The sequence below is a fragment of the Pseudogymnoascus verrucosus genome (genome assembly GCF_001662655.1).
Source record: "Pseudogymnoascus verrucosus strain UAMH 10579 unplaced genomic scaffold scaffold_3, whole genome shotgun sequence".
Lineage (NCBI taxonomy): Eukaryota > Fungi > Ascomycota > Leotiomycetes > Thelebolales > Thelebolaceae > Pseudogymnoascus > Pseudogymnoascus verrucosus.
In genome coordinates this window covers 425,233-438,650 of record NW_017263654.1, presented here as the reverse complement: position 1 = coordinate 438,650, position 13,418 = coordinate 425,233, and the positions used below count along the sequence as shown (strand labels likewise).

The 13,418-nt window shown below is 49.4% G+C and overlaps 6 protein-coding genes across 6 annotated transcripts; 1 reads left to right on the top strand and 5 right to left on the bottom strand.

Annotated features, from left to right (window-relative positions):
- Positions 1-1,452: 1,452 nt before the first annotated feature.
- On the bottom strand, positions 1,453-3,775 carry VE01_01159 (uncharacterized protein). The gene is made up of 2 exons (XM_018270685.2): positions 2,313-3,775; positions 1,453-2,255 (listed from the first exon to the last, which is right to left on the bottom strand). Exons 1-2 carry the CDS (start codon positions 2,959-2,961, stop codon positions 1,651-1,653), a joined length of 1,254 nt encoding a protein of 417 aa, XP_018134514.1. The 5' UTR covers positions 2,962-3,775; the 3' UTR covers positions 1,453-1,650.
- A 143-nt stretch (positions 3,776-3,918) lies between these two features.
- Positions 3,919-5,752, bottom strand: VE01_01158 (uncharacterized protein). Its single transcript, XM_018270684.2, has 3 exons — positions 5,398-5,752; positions 4,591-5,346; positions 3,919-4,496 (listed from the first exon to the last, which is right to left on the bottom strand). The coding sequence occupies exons 1-3, from the start codon at positions 5,651-5,653 to the stop codon at positions 4,447-4,449; spliced, it is 1,062 nt and encodes a 353-aa protein (XP_018134513.1). The 5' UTR covers positions 5,654-5,752; the 3' UTR covers positions 3,919-4,446.
- A 129-nt stretch (positions 5,753-5,881) lies between these two features.
- Positions 5,882-6,959, top strand: BET3 (transport protein particle 22 kDa subunit). Its single transcript, XM_018270683.2, has 4 exons — positions 5,882-5,977; positions 6,036-6,044; positions 6,138-6,360; positions 6,429-6,959. Exons 1-4 carry the CDS (start codon positions 5,943-5,945, stop codon positions 6,738-6,740), a joined length of 579 nt encoding a protein of 192 aa, XP_018134508.1. The 5' UTR covers positions 5,882-5,942; the 3' UTR covers positions 6,741-6,959.
- An 873-nt stretch (positions 6,960-7,832) lies between these two features.
- On the bottom strand, positions 7,833-9,468 carry VE01_01156 (uncharacterized protein). Its single transcript, XM_018270682.2, has 4 exons — positions 8,726-9,468; positions 8,288-8,662; positions 8,161-8,239; positions 7,833-8,107 (listed from the first exon to the last, which is right to left on the bottom strand). The coding sequence occupies exons 1-4, from the start codon at positions 9,382-9,384 to the stop codon at positions 8,099-8,101; spliced, it is 1,122 nt and encodes a 373-aa protein (XP_018134507.1). The 5' UTR covers positions 9,385-9,468; the 3' UTR covers positions 7,833-8,098.
- Positions 9,469-10,962: 1,494 nt separating this feature from the next.
- On the bottom strand, positions 10,963-12,478 carry VE01_01155 (uncharacterized protein; the record flags this gene model as incomplete). The annotated part of the gene is made up of 1 exon (XM_018270681.2): positions 10,963-12,478. The coding sequence occupies one exon, from the start codon at positions 12,476-12,478 to the stop codon at positions 11,177-11,179; it is 1,302 nt and encodes a 433-aa protein (XP_018134506.1). The 3' UTR covers positions 10,963-11,176.
- A 155-nt stretch (positions 12,479-12,633) lies between these two features.
- On the bottom strand, positions 12,634-13,176 carry VE01_01154 (uncharacterized protein; the record flags this gene model as incomplete). Its single annotated transcript, XM_018270680.1, has 3 exons — positions 12,634-12,697; positions 12,766-13,054; positions 13,113-13,176. 3 exons carry the CDS (start codon positions 13,174-13,176, stop codon positions 12,634-12,636), a joined length of 417 nt encoding a protein of 138 aa, XP_018134505.1.
- Between the last annotated feature and the right edge of the window lie 242 nt (positions 13,177-13,418).

Sequence of the window (13,418 nt, the reverse complement as noted above, 5' to 3'; positions counted from 1 at the left end):
TTTTTACTTCTATTTGGACATAAATACGTAACCAACACTCGCTGCTCCATTTTAATACGCAATTCGGTATTGGCATCCTCATCACGAAATACATTCTTGGCTTTGCATGTCGCGGAAACGTCTTTATTCACCGGCGCCTGGTCTGATCATGGGTGTGGCTTCGACTTAGAAAGGAAAAAATTGTCGTCGCCCAAAAAGCTCTATTACGTTTTTGCTTTGCGCACTTTTTCTCGTTTTTCGTTACCGTTATTCATTTCCTTCTTTACGACTTTGCAACAAAACCCGGGAACCTGGTAGATACCTTTTGACGATATTGGCACAATTTGATCCAGTGGTTTGGAACTGAACTGATCTCCGGAGAGTAAGGGGAGGAGGGGCAGGGGAGAAACCATATGGAGGCGGCCATGGTATGTGGTGAGGTGGAAAGGGAAACATTGGACGGGCAGAGGATGGAAGGATTGGACAGTGGGCTGTGAACGGGAGAATGGTGTAGATAGACCTTCGCGGTGGTAGTGTGATAGTATAGTAGGTCGTTGAATCAATGCTGAGATGCCCAGCGGCTTTTGTGGATTCCATGCCTTCTTTGGGTGACGGCTCGGTGAGACTGATCCAGCTCTTGAAACATGTTTCAATGGGCCGTAGAAGACAACAATCGTACGATGTTGAGAGTTCACCGCCCGCAAGTCTGAGAAAAGGACTCAATATTGTTGCCCAGAGGCAAAGTAGAGCCCGCAAGCCTTCCATGGCATTTAAGTATTCACAGCAACTGTTGTATATAAATAAAGGCTCTTAATCACTTAGGATTATACTGATCACATTGTAAGCTTTCAACGAGCTGTTTTATTAAGAGCTTAAGCAGAGGGTATAAATTCCATTCATTAGCTTCAAGTCCACATACCGATTATCAGCCGTTAAGGTCCCTCGTAAGAGTTTTGGAAGGCGCGAGTTAACTAACATGTTCGATTGATGAGTGGTCGTCTGATCTGGGAATATCTTCATCTCTGTAATACCTTCACCATTATAATACCAAATACCAAATACCAACACCTGTCTCCCCGCCCATCACAAACACATCCAAGACCCACAAGAACGCCATGGATGGCATTTTGAGAAACATAACCACCAAGTCTTGCTTCCGACGTCTCCGGCCGACCGAAGGAGATAATGTCGGCGCCTTCCACCACCTTGAGGATGTCCTGGCCGGCTGGAGATGGAAGGCGATAGCTTATCTGGAACTCCTCGGATTGCTATTCCTTAACGTTCTATTGATACATTGTACTATTGCGATGCTTATTTATATATACTTTATGATCACCTCACTCTATGAGGAATTCACGGGCAAGAGAGAGTTCGCGTTATGGCCATTGTATGATTCCATTCACATGAGTATGAGAACGATTCTAACTTCTTGGAGTTGCCCAATAAAGTTATTCTGCATACCGCCGCCACAACCGATCGAGCGTATGTTTGACTACTACGGGGCACAACCATCAACTCGGCATTATTGAATATCAGTACTCTAACAAGAATACATTTTGTTACAGTCCCACCACCCCCATCGCATCTCCCATCTTTCAATAACTCCATTACCATTTTCCACAAGTCAATTCATGAATGTGCCATTACGCCCTCCCTGTACCCTCGTCCGCTCTACGCACACATCCTCACCACCGCCCCTCCCCCAAACGGCGCCCCCACCCTCCCTCTCTCACTCGGATGCACAGGAAGCGGCACATCCGTCGTAGGCGCGATACTCCTCCCCGCCGCCTCAACCACATATTCCACCCCATCATCACTCATATAACTCGGCGGCCTCCTCGGCGCCTCCCCATCCTCCGGTATTTGCTCATGGCTCTCCCGCCTTGGCGCCGCCGCATTGCGCGCCCAGAATAGGCGATCGGGGTCCACACGCACGCTCTCTCTCCACAACCCGTATGCCGGCGGCGGAGGCGCTACGGCTTTCGCGTTGGCGCTGGCGTTGGCGTCGCTAGGGGTGGTGCGGGAATCGATGAGCGCCTCCTCGTCGCGGCCGAGGGTGACGCGGATGGGCACGGCGGGGGTAGCGTAGCCGAGGGGTGAGAAGTGCATGCTTTCCATATCGGGAATGAAGCCGTCTGTGGGGCGGGGCTTCAAAAGGAGGAGGACGAGGAGGACAAAGGAGTGGATGAAGAATATTGTGAGGCCGAGGATGATGAGGATGAGGAGGACGTGGAATTCTTGCGAGATGTAATGGGTTGATAGCGCGAGGCCGAGGTCTTAAGGGGTTAGCTTGAGGGTTTTTGGGTCGTGGGGGGTGTATGAAGTGGACTTACAGAGTGAGAGTATGGTTATGAGGAACATGCCCGATATTGTACAGTGCGTCGCCTTCCGGCGCAGAATAGGGCTCGTGATCCCTGAAAAACACGACGCTCTATATTGTGTGGGAGCTCTTGGCTTCCTCTGCCTCCTGGTCTTCTTCTTCTTCTGACGGGGGTCGCGCCGTGAAATTGCTTCTACAAGGACTAGCTCCTCTCGATCCGCGCCGCTGAATTGGCGCATCCGCTCTGCGGTATTCTGTCTCGTTGGCGGGGGTGGCTGTATAGATGTGCTCGGCTGGAGTGCGTGGAAGGTGTCCGGAGTTAAGGGGCGGTAGTTGGCGGGTGAATGCTCGACGGGCGAAGACGAGATAGACGCTATTGTGGGGGAGACGTATGTGGGCGACCTCGATGGGGATGTTGTCGAATTGCTGCGAATATGGGGGAGATCAAATTGGGACGGGGAGAAGGTGTCGAGCATTAGACGGGGGGTTTTGGGGCTTTCGGGCACTCGCGGGCGAGGGCGCGGACGAGGCGCTCGTGTGGCCCCGACCTCGGATTGACCATTGAAGAGTTGATGGATGCCCTGGCGGAGTGTCGTGATGTGTGTTGGCCGGCGAGAACCACGGCGGGGTTCTCGGCGGTTTGAGTTATCAGGAGCAGACATTGTGATTATGTTAGGTGATGGGCCGGAGGGACTGAGCACGGAGCTTGACGAAGGCCTCGGTGGATAATTTCGAGAGCTTGGTTGAGGAGCTTGGACTTGTCGAGATATAAGTGTAGTGTTGCGAGGCCACAACCGCGTCCGCTTTTGTCAAGTAGCGTGTTTATCTCATAAGGATCCAGCCTGTCAGCAAATCGGCCTGCGCGTCGTTTGGTTGTACGAGGTCGACTCGTCCAGTGCTTCGCGGAAAGGTCGGTCGACTGGCAACCAGGCCAGGATAACGAGTGGATGGTGAGCGGAATCCTGTCCGACTCTGTTCGTACTTCCCCAGATCGCTAGTCCCAGCTCAACAGACGCACTTTGTCGCAGTGATCAACACGCAGGAGTGGGCAGCGACACGAACAAAAAAAGAAAAAGACAGACTGAAGGGAGGATGGAGAGGGAGCGAGTGAATCAACCGCCAACAGAACGACGAACACCTCCCAACACGAAACAACAACTAGGAAAGCAGAGCAAGCTCAATGGACATAAGATGGCAGGAGACGGAGAGGGAGAGTGTGTGGAAATACCAGGTCAACAAACCGGCTAAGTAAAAGCAGGTCCCTCCAACTGCGGCTGGATGGGCATGAGGGGGGAAAGAGGGTTCCAGGAACCGTCGACATGCCTCCTCGATCAGCGCAGCACGGATTGCACATAGGTCCAAACATCATATTCTGTGGGCAAAGCGTCTGGATCGGCCATTGCTTTGCGACACGTAGGGCAGGCTGGGACTGCGGGTGTTTGGGGGTTGATTACGGGGGAGCCAGTTGTGGTGATGGAGGCGGGTTGTGGTTGTTTCAGCATGCTCGCTTCAAAACCCGTGTAGGGGTTCGCGCGCGTTTGGTTGTCGGGGATGGTTTGATACGAGGAACAGGGGGGAACAATATATTTGTGATTTCACATGCGCGGTATATGTCAGAATAAATCAAAAAGTTTATTGCCAGAGATTGGGATTGCCAATTCGTGTATAATACTCTTGTTATCTTCAGGGATGGTAATGTGTATTATGTGTCGTAAGCAAGTCACTTTTGTGCCGCCTCTTCTCATTTTCCCGCGCTACGGCATCATAAAATTTGCGCTGTCCAGAAAGAGACTCTCCTCCGTCTTGAACTTCCCTGTGGTATGTAAGATGGAAAGGCCGCATCTAGGTCTGGACAATTCCCCAGTTACAATGTACCCAGGTAATCGAGGGTAAGGTGATTCCATATCACTCCCCTGATCTATAGCCTCGGTATGTAACCGTGACGCTCCCACATGTCCTCACGGGCTCGATATATGCTTGCCAATATACAGTACAAGATATCGAAGCTCCCGGCGAGCAGATTACTCTTATCATCGTACACAACTATTCGTAATCTTCTGGGATCTGTAATTCCCCGCGTTGCAACCCTTGCACCTTGGAGCGTGGGCTCCTTCTCATCCATTATACGTCGTCGCGTCAACCGGTTATCACTTCAGTTCGCCGAGGAGGAGGTTGCGATCAGATGAACCCGTGAGAACTACAGAACGAGTCAGTCAGCAAATGTTTGTAGAAACAAGGGCACGACGGGCTTGTCCCTGTCTATTCACATGTTTGGAGGAGGGTAAACTTACTGATTGGTTCAGGTCCCGGAGAGAACTCTACGCAATTCACCGTTCCCTTGTGGCCTGGCAACTTATACAGCAGCTTCCCAGTATCATTCGACCAGACCACAGCTGTGCCGTCGCCCGCGCCAGCCGCAATCTTCTTGCCATCCTTGTCCCAGCTCGCCCGTATGAGGTTCTTCTCAATTCCTACATTCGCGCCATCAAACGTCTTGACGTTCCTATCCGCTGGCGCAAACGGGCGAATATCCCAGGTCCTGACCGTGGAGTCCATAGAATTCGACAGCAGCGTCTGCGAATCCGGGCTCACTCGCAGCGACGTAATAGTATCATTATGCCCCAGCATCGAGTACACCACCGCCTTCTTCCTCGTATCCCACACCTTGATATCGTTATCGATGCCGCCGCTGTACAGCTCGTTGCCCGCCTCCGACAGCGCCACAGCCGTGATGGGGAAGTCCGTCTCGATGAAGTCGACGGCGGACTTCGTACGCGGATCCCAGATCCCAATACACCCGTCGTCGCTACCACTGATGAGGAGCTCCTCGCCGCGCCGGCTCACATCCATGCAATTGATAATCTCCTCGTGTCCTACGTGTCTTCGTATCCTCATCCCCGTTTCAAGGTCCCACGAGGCCAGGTGCATATCTGCCGACGCAGAGAACAGCACCCGCGAGTCGCGCGACCAATGCAAGTCTAGGACAGCGCCCTTGTGTCCGTTAAGTATACCGTAGTTTTCGCAGTCTCCGTAGGTTCGCCATAACACTTTGTGTGTCGTCAGCTAGATGCGCATGAAGTTTGGGGTTGTATACGTACTTATTGACCGGTCCATGGACCCAGATGCTATGTAATTGCCCTCAGGGTTGAACTTGGCCGCGAACACTTCCCCAGAATGCCCCGTCAGCTCCATCACGGGAGCTTGTAGCCCGCTCGTACGTGGTTGTGCTTGGATGAGCGCGCCATTGCCAGCGTTGTTCTTGATTGCGAGTTGTGTCGAGTCCCGCCTATTAGTCCTCTTCACCACGAGTTGGTTGGACCCGAAATCCTCTGCTGGGCGCTTTTCGGCCGACATGTTTTCAGTGCAGAAGATTGAGAAGTCGCGGGAGTTTGGAGGAGTTGGAGAAAGTTGTTGCGTGAGGGTCGTTTGTTCTGGAGTATTGGCTACCTTGCGTGAGGCGCAACAATTTTGAGAACCCACGAAAGTCCCAGATTCGCGCTAGTAACTTTAGTAGCCGGGTTGCTTTGATGGGGCTTCAGCCGCGCCAACGAGGCGGACAGCTACAGTAGTTGCCCACGCTACTGACAACGTCTCAATCTTTGATATAACCCTTTGACGTACGCACGAGGTACTTGCACCAACGATGGCGTCCAACAAAGCTGCAAGAGTTGGCGAAGAGTAAGCAATCATGCAATCCTACAGTTGACCCGAATATACGATGCTAATCCTCGAGTAGGGTGTGGAAGTGAGTCTTCAACTCCTTGAACTGTGAAAGCAACGGCCCATTACCGCCGAGCTTCACATACCGTATGCGATTCTATATACTGATTCAATACAGGAGCCGTATAGATAAAGTCAATGCCGAGCTTGTTACCCTCACATACGGCACAATTGTTGCGCAGCTATGCCGCGACTATGAGGGGGACTACGTCGAAGTGAACAAGCAACTAGACAAGATGGGCTACAACATTGGACTGCGCCTTATCGAGGACTACCTAGCAAAATCGAATTCGATGCGCAGGTGTTCGAACTTCAAAGAGACAGCCGACATGATCTCAAAGGTGCACCACCACTACCCCCACTTGCCGGACCCCTACATGATTTTGGACACCTACTCACACCCCTCCAGGTCGGCTTCAAGATCTTCCTCAATATCACACCGACAGTGACAAACTGGACGACAGACAGCAAGCAATTCTCGCTGATCTTCGAGGAGAATCCGCTGGCGGACTTTGTGGAGTTACCCGACGACGGGCGCGCGCAGGAGGAGCTCTGGTTCTCGAATATCTTCTGCGGGGTACTGAGGGGCGCTCTGGAGATGGTACAGATGCAGGTCGAGGCTCATTTTATAAGCGACGTGCTGAAGGGGAATGATACGACGGAGATGCGGATATCGCTGATACGGTACATTGATGATGAGATGCCGGCGGATGATGAGTGAGGGGTTGGTGGTGCTTTTTGTGGAGTTTCGGCGCTAGATATAGGGGTGGGGATTCATGACATGGCAGGGCTATGGCGACGGGATGGTTTTTGGTAGGTACGCCTTGATAGAGCTCCACCGAATGAAATCATGTTCTACAATACTGGGCTATGCTTCCACCTCTTTGCTAGTTGGTTGGATAGTTGTGGTTGTTACGCAGCCTCATCGGCTGTTGCGTACCTTTTTTTCCTTTTCACGTTAATGCTATGCATATATAGCTGGTTGTCTACGTCGCCCGCGTAGCGAGACTTTGTTGGGCCTGCCATGTTGATGGATGATGAAGGTCTAGTGCGATAACTTTTGATAAGCTCTTCCTGTCCCGCTGGTTTTCACGCTCAGCAGCTAGGTTACAAAAATTGAGGGCGAAGGAAGGCGCGATGAAGGGGTAAACGAGCGACTAGACTAGCTACTCGTGAGAGCGGAAGGAACGACTAGCCTGCTAAAGTATGGAAGGCACGATTGGTCTGTCGATGTGAGAAAGAGCGAGAGGCGTATGTTATATTGAGTAAGAGGTCGAGGGAGCCGGATGATGCGCTCAGAACTGAATCTTTCGGACTCAATGCCGGAGAGAGACATGCAAAGTAGAGAATATCCAGATGGCAAAATACAATTCTCAATTCGAGAGCCTCTTTACCCCTTATATTGTGCCATACTCAAAGAGCAATCACATACGTCCATAGACTCAAGAGAATTGGGCATCCCGTCCACTCTACCATACACATGCTTATAATTCAATGGCTTGATACTCTCAATCCACGATGAGAAGGAACCATTTGGAAATCCTACAAGATAATAAAAAATACTCCCCCGTATCACCCACCAATCCATCCATATCCCTTCCTGTCCCTATCCCAGTCCCTATCCCATCCCTTTCTGTGACGTCGATATCCTTATGGGCACGGGAGTTGTTGCAACAACGTTTTTAGTGACTCCATTTCAGGAACAAACAGCATCCAAGGCAGGCATATCTCAGATGGCCTATGGAAAACTATTCTGTCGCCGGAAGCTCAAAGAACGAGAATAGATCAAAGGTTAGATAGATTTTAAATGTCGCCTATTTATAATTGAACTGCTTAACAGTAGTGAAGGGAAACAATGTCTACGAGGTGTTGGCGATTGATAGACCCCGAAGAAGATTTGGCCATTATCCTGAACTGCTTATCCATTTCGCAGCATACCAACGAACGAATCATTTGGGTCTTGCTCGACTTTCTGCAAATATGTCATAATCAGGGTGCAAGCCAGGTTACGCTCCGTATAGACAACACTCAAGTCCGCATTATGCACCGTGATATTTAACATCTTGTCAAAGGCTCTTCTTACAAGCACTGGGATTTTGTCAGCTTGTATTCGTAAGTACTTGAAAAAAGTTGCGACATACCTGAGAATACCAGTCGTTCGAGTATTTGCAAGTTGTCCCTGCTTCACAAGTTCCCGAGCCTGTCCATCCAATTCCAGCGCTGTTATATGTTAGCACTTAACTCCGCAATAGAAATCAATGAATTTACCATTGCCCCCAATGAGCTATAGTTCCTCCCGATGGTGGGGTCGAGCTTGTCGTAGCAGCTGGTGGGCTAGTTGTGGCTACACTTGTCGGGCCAGTTGAACCCGTCGAGCTTACAGGCGGAGGGGTATCGGCGCAGGTAGTAGAAATGCAGAACCAAGCCAAGTCAACAGTCTCGTGGATGGGAACAGTGTGTCCCACGCCTTGGGCAGAGTAGCCGACAAGAGTTGAGCCATCGCCGTATACCAACTTGGTATATCCTGATTGCGGATTGTTGGCAATACTTTGCGTTTGGGAGACGCCAAGAACATTTGACCATTCCTTAAGCTCTTCAGCAAGGTTGGGATAGAGTAGAATGGAGTCAGCAGTTCCGTGCCAGCTGTGAAGTGTCCGTCAGTATTTGAGCTTGAATATTATATGCTTAAACCCAGGATACACATACAGTAACATCTTGGGCCTTGGACCCGTATATCCAGGGTAATAGCCTCGTACTTGATCTCCCCACTGTTGGGCAGTCTTCACTAGCTGTCCATTTGCACATTGGTTGTTCCAACCCGGAGTCGCCATATTTGCAGTCGATCCTGCGACGTAGAAACATCCGTCTGGGACTCCAGAGTATGCGCTGCCGGCTTTGAAGACATCGGGGTATGCACCAGCGAGAACATTGGTCATCATTGCGCCTGAACTACTTCCAGTGACATAAACTCGGCTTGCATCACCACCATAATGGCTCACGGCGTAATTAACCATATTTACGATCGTCTGGCTGTCGCCGCCGCCGTTGTGGGTAAGAGATGCAGTTGAAGCTACATCCCAGCAGCCGCCACTAGAAGGCGAATTGGGGTATATAACAATGTAGCCATAGGTATCAGCATAGTTGGCATACTGGGATCCAGAGAAGTATGCCTGTGCTGTTCCCTGACAGTAGTGAATAGCTACGACGATTGGTGCCAATGTTTTCTTTGTCGTCGGAACGTAGATATACATCTTAGCTCCCGTGGGAGTCGAGGTGAAGCCAGTGACTTGTTGTAGAGAGGAAGTGAGAGCATTGGCAACTCCCCCCAAGGCAAATGATGCCGCTACTGCTGAAAGGAAGCGCATTTTTGCTAATAATTATGTCGCACTTTCAGTATGGATGACAATTACTGCACTGCAGAAAAAATATCTATGAAAAGGGAGGGTAAGTCATCACTTATACTTAATACTCTTCTGCGTGAGCAGGCCCCAATAATATTGAACTATGGCACGATGGTGCCCTTCCCCTTCGCCCGAGCTACTCATAATGAAACATTGGGGTGAAAAAATGGGCGTATAATCACATTGGCTACAGAAAATGTATGCATCAGCTATGGGTTATCGTATGAAGAGCTGGAACAAAGTGGCCATGTATACCTGCTGACGCCAAGTTAACCTTATCACGACTAGGAAAGGGGGGTTTCGGAAGCTACCTTAATTAATCCAACCTATTGGAGAATCGGAGAGCCGATTAGAGAAAGCAGGAACAACAGGCTAAGATGATCCTGTAGTTTAATGCGGGGCTCAGATCTCAAGAGCCAAGCCGGGCCTCCACCCCGCATTTAAACGGTGGTGACAAACGAAGGATACTACGCACAGCGCATTTAAAGTAGAAAGTAATAGATTGCCGTTGTGGTTTAAAAACCGAGATTTGACAATTTAGCCTTCCCCACCGGCTAAAGCAATATGCATTGACTGTAACAGGAAGTTAAATTAATTAGATTGCCTCCACTTCCGCGTCAGGTGGATGGACGACAGTGAGAATACCAATCATTGGAGAAGTTGCAACACAACCCAGAAACGCATGTAGTTGCTCCAGTCCATCCACTTGCACTGCCTGAAGTTATTAGCTTAGTCGCTCTAGGATCTAATCCACCTTGTCTGGATCCGCATGCTAACTTTCTACTGAAAATCGGGACCTTATCCGAATCTGCCGACGGTACATCATAGCCGGATTAACTGTTTATTCTGCGTGTTTTGATTTTAAGCTCGGTCAAACTTTTCGGTTGTAGGTATATAATTAATTAGTCGCATATTTTACATTGTACGATGATAGATTGAATGAGGGGTTTTGTTTAATTTTCAATGTCCTCGCATGTTTGGGGCATGCTAGGTAATGGAAATGGGATATAAAGCGAGATCGTGCGCGAAATTCTCAGAGTGATTATACTCTTCAAGATAGCCATAATTTGACATTGATGTGCTGCATTTTATACATAAAATTGCACTTCTATATGCTATTGTCAGCTGCGCTGTGCAGCTCAGAAACGCTGTACCGGCATAGGGTAGCGTATAGTCTCAGTGTTGGTCCTCCTCTCCTTTCGCTCCTTAAAAGACAAAATATCTGACTAGTTTATCTCACTACAGAGCATTAGGCATCCATTCGCACCGTATTCCCCCTGCAGAGCTCCCACTGTATGCGGACCGGCTTGTTTCTCAACATCCTCACTTTTAACGAGTGTTTCGGGCTGGATTACAACCGCAAGGATAGTAACTTAATACGGCAAGGGTGCGAGGCAGGTACATTAGATGGTAAGGCAATAAACGTCTAAAGATAGAAGGAACGACTAGCCACTAGGGGGAAAGGCGGGGAAAGAACGACTAACTATTGAAGGAAAGACTGGCTAGATAAAAGTATTAAAAATGGAAGGCACGACCTAGTAACCCCATTATATAAAGAAAGAACGAATATTTCAATAAGGAAAGGAACAACCGAGTAAAGAAAGAACGACCGGCTCTAGAGAGAAGGAACGACCATGCAAAGACGGAAGCCTAGGTTATAACTAACACTGAACAGGCCAGAGCAGGTAATGTTCGATACGAGGACCGGTCTATCGCTGTTGGCGCAGATGTAGTTCGAGGCCAGATAAATTGCCATTTAACCATGTGATAAACGTAGACAGCTAGTCAAATACCCAGTCTTTCCGATGGGAATGTTGAATAGCACTGCCGCCTTGCCATCCTTGTACGGCGCGTCAACTCTGAAATAGCCCTTCCGCTCAAGCTGGATGATGTCACCCATCCTGCAAGTGGCCAAGTTAGCATCACAAAAGGCGGCAGTCCAAAACTCGGTCTCCTCGGTTAAGAAATCTTCCCAGTTATCATCTTCGTCTAGCTTGTCCTTTGTCAGTAGATAATCGAAATCCACCAACTCCGCTGGGATGAGACTTTGACCCTCAGTTGAGAGCCATGTGATCTTTTTCTCAGTCTTCTTGACATCACCTTTGAGGTGAAGTTCGAGCTCGATGTCTATAACGGGGGAACGATAGTCCAGTGAGAAGCGATTGATCTTCCGAACGATTGCGTTACCCCAAGCCATGAGAGTGATCTCCTCGTCCTGCTTGAATAGCTTGGCGTCCTCCTGATCAAGAATTAGTTGGCGGCTGTAGGCAACTTTCTTCGTCCCTAAAGTAGAGTTCTTGTTGTGTCTTGGCCTCTCTTCCGTATATGCTTTCTCCGGACCTCGTTTGATAATTGTAGCTATGACAGTCTTTTGTTGGTCAACAGCAGTATGTCGAGGAGCAATTGAGTCGATTTCCTTCTTGTTAATATTCCAGAAGATTGGCCAATCCATGAGAGTGACGTTTCGACTAGGACCTTGCTTCAGAATAAAATCCCGTAGTGCTGCGATGGTTATCCCTCTTCTCAGAACACCGCGAATCGTCGGCATACGAGGGTCGTCCCACCCTGACACTCTACCGGCATCTACTAACTTGGTCAACTTCCGCTTCGACAAGAATGTTCGCTTGAAGTCCAAGCGAGCGAAATCCCATATATGCACTCTACGAAGGTTGAAGCAATCTATAAACCACTGATATTGTGGGTTACGGTCGGCAAACTCGGTGGTTCTGAGTGCATGGGTTACGCCTTCGGGAGAGTCGACGAGAGGGCAAGCAAAATCGTAGGTTGGATATGCCTTCCACAAAGTACCAGTGCGGTTATGAGGTGTATGATTGCAGCGGTAAATGACCGGATCCCGCGTCGCCTTGTTTGGATTGTCTATAGATATCTTTGCGCGAATGCAATTCTCTACCTGTGTTCCAGTAATCATCCCTTCAAAAATGGCGATGTTCTCCTCGACGGTCCTGTTACTCCGTGCGCTCGCCTTGCCAGTCATTCTCTCGTCCCTCATGGTATTCTGGTCAGTATCGTCTGCGTATGCGTTGTCTTCTTTGATCATTCGGACACAGTACTCGTACAGGGCCTGGAAGTGATCGCTCGTATAACTCGTCTTGTCCGGTTTGATGCCCAAAAGATCCAGATCCTATATAAAGGTACCCTCCTATTTCGATTCGATGATACGAACTCTACGAAGGAGAAACAAGAATTTCAGGCTCAGTCGTGAGCGAAGTAATCATTTAGCAAGGCAGCCTTCGCATGGCCAATGTGAAGGTATCCACTATGTAAAGTCAGAAATGGCCCTGGGAACTAGGTGCTAGGTATCAGGTATTAAATAAGGAGACATACGATGGTTCGGGAGGAAATCTTGTGACAACTTTTCCCATCTCAGCATCTTGGAGAGCGATACTGTAGCTAGCAGTATCCCTACTTTGAGCAGCCCTCTTCGCCTTTGCCGCGTCATCCTTCGCGATGAACTCTTCCTGGAGTTCGGGATACGACTGCTTAACGAATGCAAACCAACGATTCACATTTACAAAATTCGCCCTCTTCAGTAAGGCCTGCGCAACCCACAGTGTCGAATCAGCTTGACTGAGGGTGTAACCGTCGATGTATGATCGCAATGTAAGATATTTGTCTAAGAAAGCGAGGTGAGGTTAGATTAACTTGAACTCTTCCTTTGACAGGTCTATCACAAGTCGGGGCATGTCTTCCTCCTTCATCTTGGTCTTGCGTAACTATCCTCGAAATCTTTAACATGTTGCAGTTGGCTGCGGATAAGAAGATTGAGAGCTGGGTTGAGGAGGTTAAGATTAGCCCTGATAACTTGAGGGCGTCGCTGGCGAGGCTGCACAACAGTGATGTGCGTTACCGTTTTACGTTGACGGGTTATGAGGAGGTTTTTGGTGCCTAGATGGGTTGGGATTTGCTAGCGAGGGGCGGGGAGATAGGGAGTAGCCCGGATTTGTATACGAAAATGATATTAGTGTGAGATTGATCTG

Coding starts and splice junctions, on each gene's coding strand:
- VE01_01159 (XM_018270685.2), bottom strand. CDS start 2,961: ATGTCTGCTCCTGATAACTCAAACCGCCGAGAACCCCGCCGTGGTTCT. Junction 2,256..2,312: donor CATAACCATACTCTCACTCT/GTAAGTCCACTT, acceptor TAACCCCTTAAG/ACCTCGGCCTCGCGCTATCA.
- VE01_01158 (XM_018270684.2), bottom strand. CDS start 5,653: ATGTCGGCCGAAAAGCGCCCAGCAGAGGATTTCGGGTCCAACCAACTC. Junction 5,347..5,397: donor GTCCATGGACCGGTCAATAA/GTACGTATACAA, acceptor CGACACACAAAG/TGTTATGGCGAACCTACGGA. Junction 4,497..4,590: donor TCCGGGACCTGAACCAATCA/GTAAGTTTACCC, acceptor CTCGTTCTGTAG/TTCTCACGGGTTCATCTGAT.
- BET3 (XM_018270683.2), top strand. CDS start 5,943: ATGGCGTCCAACAAAGCTGCAAGAGTTGGCGAAGA. Junction 6,361..6,428: donor CAGCCGACATGATCTCAAAG/GTGCACCACCAC, acceptor ACACCCCTCCAG/GTCGGCTTCAAGATCTTCCT.
- VE01_01156 (XM_018270682.2), bottom strand. CDS start 9,384: ATGCGCTTCCTTTCAGCAGTAGCGGCATCATTTGCCTTGGGGGGAGTT. Junction 8,663..8,725: donor CCAAGGCCCAAGATGTTACT/GTATGTGTATCC, acceptor GACACTTCACAG/CTGGCACGGAACTGCTGACT. Junction 8,240..8,287: donor ATAGCTCATTGGGGGCAATG/GTAAATTCATTG, acceptor AACATATAACAG/CGCTGGAATTGGATGGACAG.